This window comes from Eurypyga helias, unplaced genomic scaffold, assembly GCF_000690775.1.
Source record: "Eurypyga helias isolate BGI_N326 unplaced genomic scaffold, ASM69077v1 scaffold12449, whole genome shotgun sequence".
Classification (NCBI taxonomy): Eukaryota; Metazoa; Chordata; class Aves; order Eurypygiformes; family Eurypygidae; genus Eurypyga; species Eurypyga helias.
The window spans coordinates 833-16,112 of record NW_010272770.1 but is presented as its reverse complement, the minus strand read 5'-3'; the positions used below and the strand labels follow the sequence as shown (position 1 = coordinate 16,112).

At 38.2% G+C, this 15,280-nt stretch overlaps 1 protein-coding gene across 1 annotated transcript; it reads right to left on the bottom strand.

Moving 5' to 3' along the window:
* Window positions 1-2,048: 2,048 nt before the first annotated feature.
* On the bottom strand, window positions 2,049-12,257 carry STIM2 (stromal interaction molecule 2; the record flags this gene model as incomplete). The annotated part of the gene is made up of 9 exons (XM_010159243.1): window positions 2,049-2,774; window positions 3,576-3,777; window positions 7,398-7,636; window positions 7,879-7,979; window positions 8,180-8,347; window positions 8,948-9,125; window positions 10,080-10,257; window positions 11,378-11,493; window positions 12,146-12,257. Coding segments are annotated over 9 exons (1,775 nt in total), but the record flags the coding sequence as incomplete, so codon positions are not given.
* Between the last annotated feature and the right edge of the window lie 3,023 nt (window positions 12,258-15,280).

Genomic DNA, 15,280 nt, shown 5'->3' with positions numbered 1-15,280 from the left:
TGCAGACATCAAAATCGAGCATTTTTCTGGTAGCTGTCTTCTCCATGCTGTTTGGGAGGCAAAGCTCCACACTTATGTATCTTTTTCCCTTTGTACAAGTTGAAGTACACCATCAGGCTTTTAACTGCAACCCTGAAGGCTCAGCATCGAGGTGGTTCTCTGGCACAAGTCTTTTTGCATTGCTGCTGTGGTTCACCATGTACAGACTGTACACTCTTTGTTCGAAGAGACCATTTGTACCTTGTGATGACTTTTTTTCCAGCCATACCTGTTCAACGTGATGATTCAGAGAATAATGGAACAGTATCATGTTCTCATTATTTTCTACTACACCAATTTTTCTCTTCTCCAAACTTTACCAAAAGCTTGATTCCTCCTATGCTTTTCTGTATAAATGACATGCAGTTCAAATCTGGATTCCTTCTGTTCCCAAAGAATTAATCAATGTACCAGGATTTGAAAGTACTTGCACATGTAAGGTCTCCATCCCATCTTCTAACCATTTCACTACCCAAATTAATGCCAGTTAACACCACCACCACCTTCTTGAGGACAGAACTAACACAACGGTTACAAAGAGTGGAACCTAAATAGAAAATGATAAAAAAAGACATGTATCACTTGATTTCAGTTCACTACAGGTTTTGAAGGCTTCTTACTAGAAAAAAAATTTAGGCAATCAGTGAATTAGTTCTTTCATACGTTTTTCAAGTACACATTGGCAAGAGCCCCTAATCGCAGGTCCCCAGCAGTGGCACCTGTTACTGAGGCAACTAGGCTACCCCTATGGAAGAGCTGAAGCTATTTAGTCATCACTGGGTAAATTGCTTGTGCTCGCTAGAGCAAGAAGTATTTCTTTGGAATGTACCTCAAAAGAAATTCCTGCTCAGTATTAATATGCTCAGACAAACTGAATAAAAGGCACTGTTACTCAAGCAGTACATTGTTGTCTCCAACTCTTAAGAAAAATAAAAATGTTTTTGAACAACTGCTACTGTTTCCCAACTACCTTGTTACCATGTAATTTCATCCCTCCCTATAAAAGCTTAACAAAAATTGCCTTTTTTCTGAAGCATGTTGAGTCTCACCTTTATATCTATATCTAAAATTATGAGTTAGTATAACAGTATGCATTATAAAATTAGACCATTTACTTCAGATGTGTCTGAACAGCTAAATCTTCAAACTATACAAAAATAAAGTGTATGAAATCTTACAAAAGGAGGACATTAAGACATTAATAGCTAATCCAAAAATATAATAACTTATACACACAGCAGTAAGCATAAGCAATGAGGCCTACAACAACTTTAACAGGACCTCTGAAACAAGCATCAGCTAAAACTGGAACATTCCCAAGCACAATAATATTTCCAATTTATTATCTTTACCACAGTACAAACTTTCACAAACCAAATGTCCATTGTCTGTCAGTCTGTAAACAAAAGCTACTATCCCCCCTCCTGATTTTAAGAGGGTGAATATTTTCAGTCCTCAGTCAAGTTTCATATCCATCATTTGCATAAGTAATCAAGAGCCTCTTCTCTTGTTAAACGTCATACAGCCTGCAGTGAAGTAAAATCACAGTGAAAGTCCTGGGAAAAACATGATCTTTACAGCAGGACATGAACCATTCTAATAATAAATGCATCTAACAAAGCTTCCCATAATAAAAGCATGGCATTTCCATTTCCAGAAATCAAGTCAATTAGAAATCCTAAGTTCTACTTAAAAATCCCAAAAGATCTAAAAGTGAAAAGATTCATCTTCTCGGTCAAATACAAGTCTTTCAGGTTCACTTGCAGAGAGACTTTTCCAGTCTGTAAAACAGTAGTGCAATTCAGTGAGTTCTACTTCTTTTGCTTAAAGTCCAGTAGATAAATGTCCTAGCTCTACGGAAAGATAGGAAGATGCTCCGGTAAACAAGAAACTTTGGCAAGCCCAGGAAGGCTTACTAGTCCATTAAAGCTTAGAAGTCCAAAGTGGCTTAAAAATGGTTTATGAATAAACAAAAAAAAGGAAAAAAAATTTTAAACACGCTACTAAAAAAGACAAACTTAAAAAGGGGTGAAAAAGAAATAAATAGGCAGAAATGAATGTAAACTGTCTGAACTTTTTAATGATTTCTCATTGACAGCTGGCACCACCTTTGACAGTACAGTCAGTTAAATATAGTTGACCTACAGAGCATTCCATTAGGGCATCCAGTCTGGAATGCTCAAATGGAATTACATTCCTAAAGATTTAAAAAATAGAGTTCTAATAACATTACTATAGGTTTCTTCTGCCCACCTCACTTAGACTTTTTCTTAAAGAGGCTTTTTATTTTTGATGGCTTTTTGTTTTTTTCACCATTTTGGCACAGGTCCTGCGGGATGCTACTTATCCTAGGGACAGAAGCAGCTTCATGGCTGGGTTTACTATCACTGCCAGCTGAAGAACACGAGGTGTGCCGAGGCTTTGGGCCTGGGATCCCAGTTGAAAGCTGGTTCATGCTACAGGATTTCTCCAGGATTCCATTATAAACTTTGCTTGCAGGACTAAAGATCATGCTCTTAGTTTCTGCCATGCCTACACAGTCAGGAGAGCCCCTAGAAACATCTGCAGTTAGAGAAGAGGAGTCTCCTGTAGATGATTCCTCCAGTGAGAATTCTTCCGGGGATACTTTCTGAGGAGAAAGTGTCTGGTACACCTCGAGACTTGCTGGAGGAGACTGCTTTCTTCCAGTGGATGAATTTAAGGAGTCACATTCCGAACCGGTTTCCTGTACTTCCCTGAGTCGGAGCAAAGAGAGGAGAAAACATAATGAAACTACTATTTCCTTCATGCAGTTAAAAAGGAAATTTAATTTAGAATCACAACATAAGTCTAAGAAACACCACCCACACTTTTCCTTAGTAGTTAATTAACAAAAAAAAAAATAAACATTTTAACTTACAACTTGAATTACATCATTTTATAATCTAAAATTAAGAGATTTAATTTGTGTGATCTTGTTTTTGTGGGTAGCAGCATTTGCCCATAATCAGTCATTTGTATCTCACTTCAAAGAACAAAAGCTATCTTTCTGGCATGTGAAGTCAGAAAAGTTATGAAATGAAAGAAGGAGATTTAAGCCTATCATATACAAAAAGTTTCTTCAGGACAAGTGTCCCTACCTTTCAACAAGCTCATTTGCTCCTTCCAAAAGGAATTTAACCTTTTCCTATGAGGCCATGTAACAAGAGTAGGTACACGCTCAACATGCTGTAAGAATTGTGTTACCATCCATCTTCTCTTCGCCCAGTAGCTGACACTGCTTTTGATCCTAGTTTCAGATGTAAAAGCCAGTAACATATTGTAATGGAGAATCAGGGTTAGTTCAGTGCACCCTGGATTGTAACATTACTTAACTGTATACGACATGCTAGCTATTTACATAAACATACCAGACAAGAAGTCTCTCTCTTCCATGAGGACTATGTTAATTTATATTATCCTACAGGTTACTTTAACTTTTGGCTTAGTTCAACTTCTAATTCTAAACTGTTAGTCTCAAATAATCCTAATCGAGTGCTGTTTGCTAATCTCCGTACCATTGTTTATCAGCAGAGAAGTAAATGGCTTCCTCCTCCTCTTCAGTTCGATAAAGAGCTGGGCAGCTCGACACAGAAAGGATGTCAGGGTCAGGGGAGTGCAAAGCATGCTGAGACTGTGGAGATGATGGCACAACATTGCGTCTTGATCGACACAAGCTACTGCTTCTTGCCAGTGTGCTGGGAGGTTTTACAATGGACCCTGAGGCAAAGAAAAAGCAAACCAAAACCCTCCAAGTGACATTGATGTTAACAATATCTACTCTGAACACTAAACAGAAGGTATCTGCTTCAGCTGTGATTCTTAAACAACTCTGACACTGCTCAACTGTGTAGAGCGAGGAAAGACCAGCATCACCTGATACATTCTCCATTCAGATGAAGAATCTAACCAAGATGCAACGGCAGTAGTTTTGTGCCTGTCAAATATTACCCTGACCATGCGCACCAAAGCTCTGGCTCACTACGCTCTCTGGAGAACAAAGAGAAAGATCCTACTGAAACTCCCGATCCTTTATAAACTAAAAATAGGAGTACTGAAATTAGAATGTTACACAATATCCTGCATTTCACTTGCGTGGCAATTTGGAGCTTAAAAGAATAAATAAAAGTTTTGTCATGTCAGTATACCTAACCAGTCAACTGAAATACGCTGCATTAGTTGAAAGTTAAGTTAGAATGGAAGACCAGTTCATTTATATTACATGATAGAAAATATGTGATTCAACCTCTTTTTAAGCTCAAGAGTTTCCTATTTGATAACACTTTCTTTTGCAAGACTAACTATGAATTTCCAGAAATAAAAATAGTAATAATGGGTGGAGACAGTACACAAGACTTGACCAGGAAAGTATCACACAGGAAGTGACAAACTAAAGTCTTCCTAACCCAACTCCTCCTTCACAGGATGACTAGGCCGCAATACTCCTATGGAAATAAATCTACAGACCTGTTCTCAGGCTAGCTGTTAAAGAGCCTCAGGATTTCTCATACCTCTCCTCAACTGCCCCACAGAATGCATCACTGCTTTGGTAAGACAGACCATACCCTTACTAACATGCAAAATGGTTACCAAACACAACACCCTAAAAAAACCCTGAACTATTACTTTTGTAGACATGGATGTCTAGCCTGACAAAGTGGTGTTTTTTGGGGTTTTTTTGAGATACCAGTTAAACATCAGGTAAATCAGTTTCCCTTCCTGGAATCTCAGAAAAGGTAGATATGTCATTCTACTTTCAGTGCAGGAAATCCTTTCAGAATACAGCAAGTAGCTGCTTCTTTGCCAACACTTAGTTTCTTGCCAGGCTGAGCAGAAAAGAAAGGTTTACAAGTCATTGAGACAGTTGTCAGGTAACTCAAACCTGATTACACTTCTGATAAACTCCCTACTGACCCAAAAATCAGGTGATGGCAGCTCAAAAATAAGCTTGTGTCATTACAAAAATATTGAAGAATAAGAATCCCTTCAGGAATTTTGAACTGTGTGTCCAGGTAAATCAGGTGCCATCCTACTTGCTGGTGTAAAAAAGAACAAGATTCACCATCAGTGAATTTTGAGAGATGTACAAGTATTTTGGTTCCTTGTAGGCATATATACATGGGATTATGAAGTACTCAATGACAGTTTAAACATCCAAAATTTTCTACTACAAATGAAACTCACTAAATCAAAGAATCAGCTGTATCCTAATCAGTCAGTGGAGAAGCAGAAGTTTCACTATTATCTTCCTGCAATTACTTTGTTCCAGATTTGTACATCCTATTTCTTTATCCCCTTCTGTTCTTCAGTTCAGGATTGATTAAACAGATGTATTACTTCACACCACCTTAGCCTATCATTTCAGTTGCTGCAGCACAACAAAGACTATCTGGCAGACGTCACATTTTGTCACTCGTAATAGATCCAGGGATGCTGGGGCAAGGTACAGCCCAGATAGTTCAGCTTAGGTCCAGAGACTGAAAGTGCCTTGCTTGTAACTGACCTGTCTGCACACTGCCTGAAGCCTCAAGAATGAAAAAACAATATTTGAATGAAAAAAGACATTTTGCTTCGTCCTTCCTCACACGCATTTGTCATTTTTGTCTGAAGGATGGGAATAATTTAGAAGTTACCACACTAATCAACAATAATGTGACTCCTGAACTGGTTTCAACAACAGATCATTCAGCATATCGTCCCTCTCTTTCCCCACTCCCAAGTGGTTCGAGGTTTTGGGGTTTTGTTGTTGTTTGGTTTTGGTTTTAAACTCAGTAGAGATTTTAAAAGCTAGTAAAGGAGAAGCTGCTTCCCTCATGTGATTACTTGAGCAAAACCAGGCCCTTGTGCCTTACCAAAATTCAGAAGCACACATTTAAAGTTTTTGTAATGTTACTAAGATTCAGATAACTTTCATCACTGACTGACACAACATCCATTAGCTAAATATTTGCAAATGAACTAATCTTTAACAAAAAAAAATTAAACCAGAATTGCAAAAGCATACAGCAAAGTTACAACTAAGTATGCTGTTACAAACTTTACAGTCCTTCTCTAATCGCAGTTCCTCCAAACCAATTGCACTTTACTCTCTGGCTCCACTTCTATGCAAGCCCTCAATGACAAGAGTAACAAAAAAAAAAAAAAAAACACACCACCAAAAAAAAACCCACCACAAGTCTTACATATCTCTAAGTGTTTTATTTTCATTTTAGACCATATGGAAGGTCATGATCAAAAACTTAGGTCTTCATTTTGAAATCAAACCACAGGCTTCTCCGTACGGACTTGGAAGCTTAACTCTAGACATCCATATTTTATTGGGCCACCCAAGAAATTTGTTCCTAGGGTTTAAATAAAAGCTTGTACAGTGAAGACAACTGCGAAACGGTATTCTTTAAGTGATCAGAACTTGCAGTAAGTAGTGTTGCAAGGGGGATGTGGCTTGTAGAAAGAAGGCTGGTACATGCACAAGAAAAATGTGTGCCAAAGGCACACTAAATGCAGCCAGCAACGTGGCAACTGTGGGATTCTTCTGAGAATCCCTGCTGTGGAAGAAATACGTACCCATACAACAAAGTTTTCTTCCCTACTCATTCCTTAGCTTGATATTGCTTGTTTGAATAGCTAGATGGGAGCTCATCTTTTTGATTGGACTCTAGAGTCCACTTAAATCACAACTTCCATGAAACAGGCTCTTGTACTGACGCAGTGACTCAAGATACGAGGGTGGTCTGAATCCCCAGTGTATATCTTCTGATCATAGTTTAACCAAAGCTGGATTTCCCTCTCTCCCTCCCTCCCGCACTTGGCTTTTCTGCCTCATACTCAAACAACCCGCTGTATCCAAACACATCCTGCCTGAAAGCTTCCCTCAGACCACAAGACTGTTTCAGGCACTAAAGAATATTTGAAAAGCTACGTAACATTGCAGCCTCTCAAAGGGTGTGATCTTCCTAGCAGCTCAAGGGATCCTAGACTAACTCCATCCCTTCTATTCAAAGGATAAGTGTACAAACAAAAATTCAGTGTTACTCGTTATAAAATTTTGTGTACATGGAAATCCAAGCATTACAAGCAGATTTTCAAAACCTTTTCAATTTGCGCCCCCACTCCCTCAATGAAATGGAATAAAGGCTTTTTCTTCATGTTATCTTTATTCTAAGACCCAGTTTTCAGTTTGTGCAATTCCCAATACATGCATCTGAAAAGGCTAGATAGAATTTTGGTCTTTCTGACTTTGATCCAATCCTGTTTGATTTCAGGACTTTTCTCCCACCTGACTTTAAATCCCCATGCCTCCACAACTTTACCCCTTTCTTTAAACTGAGCTCACCACTTACCATGAAACTGTGAAACAATTGGAGGAGTATCTTCATCTAAGTCATCAACTCCCCCTGCAATGGGGTAAGGAGGAATGGAAACTCGGGGCATAACTACCCAGCTGTGATCAGAGTAGAGAGAGGATGTCAAGCTTGGTAGCCCAGAATTGTGTGCTATTTGAAAACCACAAATCTTCTCAATCTGTTGCCATCGATAGAGACGCTCTCGCAAACATGTCGTCAACTCTGACAGTGCTTTCCTGAAGAAGAGTACACATTAAAATTACTTACACTATTCTTAATGATAAAGAAAAGCAACATGTGTGCAGTCATTCTGGCATACCAGAACATCTATTAGGACTGTCCAAATATTTGGACTTTATTATATTTTAAACTATTTTAAAGTGCAAAACCATTAAGACAATTCCAGAACTCTCAAAAAACTCCACTGTACCAGGAAAAAATAATCACAGAAGAATATGCATCCTGGTAACACTCTTACTTTGCTTCAAGGATTTTATGGTCCACTTCATCCAGGGAGGAGCTGTGTGCAACATGTAATGTTCCAAATACAGTGCTTCGCTTCTTTTTTATCTTTTCTGCCTAAAAAGTAAGATAAAAGGAAACGCATAAAACTAGGAGTTACATATGTTACATTAAACATTAACAACATTAACAGGTAACAAACAAGTCAGAGATGATAATTTGGAATTATTTTTCTCTTCTGAACAATCTGTATTTATTATTTCATATATCTAGCAACAGATCAGAAAGGTCTTCAGATAGCTGAAGAGTGAGAGTACCTCATCTTTGGCAATTGCTAATTGCATTTCTGCATGCTGTCTTTTGATATTGTAGTATTGTACTTCAACCTCATGTGTTAACTGAAGCCACTTCTGCAAAGCTTCAGGAACAGACCAGTTACTTCTCATCTCAAACTCCTTCTCAGCCTTTTTTAAAGCCATGCGAACCTAGCAATCAACAAGAAATAGGTGTCACCAGGATTATCATTAGAACTGACAGCAGAAAAAGGTGAAATACAAGCACTTTCATATCCCACAGCAACATACTAAGGCTTTACAGAGCTTTGGGGTGTGCCAATTGCAATCAGAAAGACACATCAGGCATTTCTGAAGTATAGCATATGAATTTCCATATACTATAATAGTCAAATTATTTTCCCTATGATGTATAGTCCCTAACTTGAAGACTGAATATTTTTGCAAGAGAGAATTTTCATTTAGTACAATGAAACCAATCTGTTGCTACACAGGAGTGAGACAAAGCTACTATCTCTCATCTGATAACCAGATAGGAAAAAAGCTTTTGTAAATATTTTGCTCCATGAATCCAACAATATTATGATAAGCTAATATACAAAGCATGTGTCTTTTTATAGTTTCAGAGTTATTTTACTAGATAATGGCATGATTGACAGTCATTAAGTGCTCTTAGAATTTTTCCATTCAAATACAGCATTAGAGAAATGAAGCTAATTGGATCAAAATGGATCTAATGAAGCCAGAAGCAATTTGAAGTCAACACTTAAATTATAAACTGTTTGCAGATACCTGTACTAGCTCTTCCTCTGCATATTTGAGCCTGCTGAGCTCACATTCAGCTCCCTCCCTCAACTCCCTTAGGCGATGAGCTTCCCGTTTTGCATCATTGATCTCATCCATCATTTTGCGCTCCAGATTTTGCTTTTCCACAGCAACGTTTCGATTCTCTTCTTGTGCCTTCTCAAGCCTTCACAATTGAACAAAAAATATGAGAGAATACACAGCATATTTGTTAAAAGTTGCAGTCCTCAGGAGAAGAAAATGCATCCAGCAGCAGGGCAAGAGGCAACAGGCACAAACCAAAACACAAGAGGTTCCTTCTCAACATCAGGAAGACCCATTTTCACCACGAGGGTGACTGAGCACTGGCACAGGTTACCCAGGGAGGTGGTAGAGTCTCCGTCCTTGGACATATTCAGAAGCCACCTGGACATGTTCCTGGGCAACCTGTTCTAGATGATCCTGCTTGAGCAGGTGGGGCTGGACAAGACCTCCAGAAGTCCCTTCCAACCTCATCCTTCTGCGATAATAAAGACTTGGCAAGCTTCATGAATCAGCAGCAATTACATCACACAGTGTGACATCCGCACCAGACAAAAGAGGTGAAGTTTTATGTGAACCTTCATTAAAGGTGAAATAAGATCAAAATACGAGTGTTTATAGACAATCCAGTTAGAGGTGCACCAGAAAACACTATCAACTCACACACTGCTCAACAAGCAATAGAAAGTAATCAGTCCAGGTCTGCCCAAGTTTTAACAGGAGATGTATTGGAAAGCTTACATGCATGAGAAAGTAAATTGTAATTGTATGAAAATAACAACACATACTTCTAAACCTATAGATTAAAAAATATTAAACCTCTGTTCTCTACCTTCATCCCAAGCTCACATTGCCTGAGAAGATATCCAGAAACAATTTCTATCCCAAAAAAACCATTGTGGCTGACATCAAAATTCCCATGCAAAATGAAGTTAAAATCCAAAGGCAGCTTAATGCACATAATCTGACTGTGGAGGACCTGTATTCATATTCAACCTCAGGAAAAAAAAAAAAAAGAGCCCACCACCAACAAAAACGGAAACTCAACACCAAAACAAAACCACCAACAAAAAGGACAACTAAACATTAGTTTTTATACCTTTCCTGCAAGTCAAGAAGACTTTGCTCTGCTGTTTGGAGACTTTCTAAGTCCTTCATCATTTTTGTGATATGTTCTCTTGAGGTTCTGTTCTGTGTATATGCAAACCAGCAGCCTCCAAACCCAATAACTATAGAAACTGTCAATACAAAATCCTTCATCCAGTTGTGAGGGGGACCTATGCAGAGAACAACACAATCATTAGCTGGTACATTGATACAGACACTGTCTGTACCTTTGTTTAAATGAGTTAAGGAAGAGTTTCCCCAATTACACTTTATTGGACCAGCAGGATCTTCAGTCATGTTTGAGTAAGTACTCCTCAAGTCTGCACCCTCTGGAATGCCCTATGCTGAGTTAAAAAGACACCTGTCCAAAATAAAGTAGATTTTAAAAGGGTAAGTAGCTAATAACAATATTTTTTAAAAGCAAAACCAGGATTGTCAGAGTAGCATATCGATGATTCTCAAACTTCTTTGTTAGTACAACTTTTATAGTCACTTGCACTTTTGTAAATCAAACTTTTCAGAGACAATTTCTGCTAGCACTAAAGGTATAATGCAAACACAAAGTGCCTGTTTCCCCCAAAAATCTCCAGCTAAGTTATCTCAGGCTAATTCATATTGGTCGGGCCAGCTCGATCTGGCCTGACTTTTGCAAAGTCATTCACCAGTCTCCAAACTGACCTCCAAGCTCTGGAAACGCCCGACTAGCACAGTACCACACCAGATCTGTAACTGCGTACAAGCAAGCATGCAGACCACCGGTGATGTGGTAAGTGTCTACATATGCTAAAACAGGTTGGATGTGGAACTGCTGTATTCAGTTTAACTGCACTTAAACTGCACAGAAGACACTGGTACTGGATTTGCACCACCGTCTCCTTTTTATTTCCTTGGGGAACGTCATCACCCCCTCTCATTTCAGCAGCCCAGCTTACACTGTCCAAGCTAATTGGGAAGTGAATGTAACATTAGCTATAAAGTGCAACTTAAACAGTCAGAAGCATTTAGAGGACACTTCTTGTGATGCAAAAGCCAACACCCAACTGTCAAGAGGGGTTATACTTACATTTCCATTTTCTATCTCACACACAGAAGTGGACCTTTGTCCTGATCCCAGCATCTTGATAACCTTTTGTAATTCACTGCCCAGTTCCACAATACATGCCAAGAAACCCATCAGTACATCCACAAAATACATAAGCTGTCCTACCTGCAGTATCAAGTGCCCCTAAATTGAATTCTATTGAATTCTTACAAATAAGAGAAGAAAAAAAATTCCGAAAAGTTACTAACGTGTGAGAGGTCCAAATAAAACAACATCCAAGGCTTTAAGCTGAAGCTTCTGTCTATGGCTTCGGTCAATTATTTTCAAGTGAGAAATCATGAAAGCATGTTCATTTACCGCGATCCTGTTAATGATAAAACAAAACATTACCTATTCCACAATTGATATTCAAAACCAGTCTACGGAAATAAATACATCAGCAGCATTTCCCACAGTTATATGGAGTATAGTTATGCAATTAGAGTAAGAGACACAGTACAGTGACAGTAGTGCTATTAAAAAAAAAAAAGCATATCAGCACGTGGCAAAGGAAGAACATCAAATCATTTCCCTATTCTTTCTGGAATTATCATAAAATCCATTTGGTATATTTGCAGGCATGTGACACCAACACTCTGAAATACCTGCAATACTCAAATTTAAAAGTTATGCTCAAGAAAAGGGGTTCTGCAGATAGTTTTTGTTGTATACCCACATTATAGACTGGAAGCTGTTCAGAAGAAACTTTGCTACCATAGAGAATTACGCTGTAATCAGTAAAAGCTTCCACAGCAAAAACCAAAGCTAAGACAAAAGCAGTGACAAGAAGCATTTATATTTTGAAATATTTTAGCACAAAAAATGCAGCCAGCTCTTCAAAACTGCAAGGAAACTTCTCTTTTCTTGCATTTGACCATATCTTGTTAGACCTTAGGTTCACACAGTTGTTTCCACATACACACTAAAGCAGCAACCTACAGGGAATCATTTGAAACTAATCCAGAAGAAAGATTCACCTGGGAAGTGTCGTTCCATTGACATTACTGTCCCTAAAATTCTTTTCATATTGGGGCAGTTCAACAAATTCTGACAGCCACTGAAGAGTGTCCTCTTGAGTCCAGTTATGAACTGGGGGGAAAAAAAAAAGTCAGCTTAATTGCCTTTAATTTTTGTAAAAAAATCAATAGCAAGACGTAGGACACAAGCAGCAGAAAAGCAGGTTACAGTGAGCAAGAGGGTTAAGCCAAATATAATTGCAGAAAAATTAGTATTAACATTCATCAAGGTGTTTCTGGCATTTTGCCTCTTTCATTATATGCTTCTCAGAGAAAGCTTAGGCAAACTATAAACAAACAAGCATGGAAGCAATAGAAACATTTCTTTATTAAAAATTCCACAGAACAATTTAGTGTTTTGTTTAAGTTTAAATCAGAACAGCACCTTGTGACTTTTATCTATTTAAACTGATCTCAGCCTCAATCCTTTTGTCCTTGTCAGCAGGTACTGTAGCCATTTAAGGCAATGTACCAAAACCTATCCCAAGATGATGGCTTAAAGAACTTGTTTTCACAAGAGCTTTCATGGAGGCTCATGGCTACTAACCACAAAATGGGAGCAGAGGAGAGAGGAGAGTGAAAGACAGCAGAGATTTAACAGCAAAACAATTATATCTCTCAATTATGTCTAAAACAACTGTATTACACACAATAATATTCCCACTAAGTGAATTTCTTTAAATATCTAAAGAATTATTAACAATTTTCCTATGTAACAGGAGCAGTCTACATAACTTTTCATACCTACAGATGCTCTAAGAAAATACTACCTGTAGATTTAAAAAAAAAAAACACACCCACACATTACCGGCCAGCGGCAACAGCTTACAGATCCACACTAACAAAGTTGAAGGGAAATTATTCTCTCCATTTATGAAGTTTGCCAAAGTTTGTCTGCAGATGAAAGAAGTGTGACACCTTCCTTCTGGACAGGCATATCTCTGCATGAACAAAAATCTTTAAAAAAGTGTGTGTGTCCCCCAAAAAAAAGAAAAAAAAAAACACCACACAGAACACACTGCTCTCAAAACTTCCCAGCATCGTCACATGTGAGTAAAGATCTCTTTTGCATCCTTCTGATAAGGTTCCTTTCTCAGTAGTGAATTTTGGCAATGAAAGAGCTGCTGAAAGCTTGACTTTTCTGCTGCAGGCCACAGAAATCTTTTTATGAGTTCAAATTCATATTTCAGTTTGCATCAAAAATGAAGTAAGGACTTCTAGGTCGCTTGTCTACACTCAACATAGCTGAAAAATAAGCTTAAACATTTCGTATTTTCAGCATTTCAGATAACCAGACACAGAACACATTTCACAGACCTCCTTACACCTTTAAAAAAACAAGCTTGCATTCCACACCACCTACAGTGTATCTGTATGAATGGCTACACGTCCTTCCCAGCATGCCATCCCATTTCTTCCTCAGCTTTTGAGCCACAAACTGTATCCGAATATTGATCTTGCAGCAGACTGTTTTGTCATATCACTCTTTTATGCAAAATGTCTATTTGTAAACAATCATTTTCACACTGCAAACATCATTCTGCTTTGTGAATAAGAAGTAATCAAATTTACAAGTCATTCTAAGCCTCTCAAAAGGATAGTAAAATCATCCATAAAAACATGAACTTAACTGCACTGTAGAAATATGTTCATAAACTGATCCAAAGCAAAAGTACTGTTTTCATATGACATAGAAAAAAATTTATGTAGAATAGCTACTACACACTACAGACTTTACCAGTGATGGTACAGAACATGCAATTCCAAAAGCCACACAATTCAATGAGTTTGTAAATGGGTGGGGGGGTAAGAAAATATATTGAGTTTCAGTTCTGCTGCTTCAAGTGTTTTTTGTAGTCACTCTGCCAAGATCTATTCTAATCTGCACTTATATAAATCGATGGTAATTTTAAACATATTCTCATGTAAGAAATTAGGCACATATTGAAGCTGTTTACAGTAGAGTCAATCACAACTGTTCTACTGCTTAGACTGGCATGATGTTTCCTTCATAGAATATCAAGAAAAATTCCTCAAACAAACCAGTTACATCTAGAAAAACACGTGACTATTCATCATCAATCACTGTATTAGATACCACCACTAGCACAGAAACTGCAAAAAGAAGCAACCAAAGTCTATCCCGAACTAAAATCATAAATTGTACTTTCCATATTCTTCTTTTACTGTTACCTCCTTACGTAAAAGTTAGTATCAAGTACTTTTTAATATATGTTGTGTCCTTCTAAATGACCACTCCTCATTTAAGCTAGCCATATCAACAGAGTTAACTCTTATTCTGGGATTTCATGGGCTGAATCCCTGCCTACGTGCATATTTCACAATGAAGATTGTTTTATTATGTAAACTAATCCTGCAGTAGCAGAATTCCAGTGTCACTGCTCACAAATCTCATACCTTTCCAGGTACAACCGGACCCTAAACTACCTCGTCATCCCCTTCCCATAGCAACTCAGTGGAATCCTGGCAGATTAATTCATATGTGAAAATATTCAGCCTGTTTCTTTTTGTTGGTATTTTCTACATGCCATATATTATTGAGAAATGTTTCTTGACTTCTCTCCAGTAAGACCTTAGAACAAACATGCACATTTATCCTACACCAGCATACAGTACTGCCTAGCAAACTGCCCTTTCTTCAGGGGAAGCAGCTACAGCCTACTGAAACAAGACACAGGCCAAGTGGTATACGCCAGGGGAATGGAAAGTCAAGCAGGCCAGCTGAAATTCATCTCCATCAGCATTGACAATTAGAGCGTGACAGCTCCTACTAATTAGCTGAGGTTGTAACTTTTCCTTATTTTAAACAACCAAAAGTGCTTCAGACAGTGGAGACTGACAATTAAGTTAAATGCACACAGCATTGAAGTGTAAGCATAATATCCTTCCCTCTCATACCTATTTTCACAATTAGGTATGTTGAGAGCGAGGATGTCAACAACGTGCCTTGGGCAGGCAGGTGTAAAAGCCAGGGTTTACACCCCAGTGCATCACTGTCTCCTGGTCCACATTTCAGACCACATGTTTGGGGGTGTGGTGGTGGCTGTTTTCTTTTTTTTTTCCAGATTATGGTTA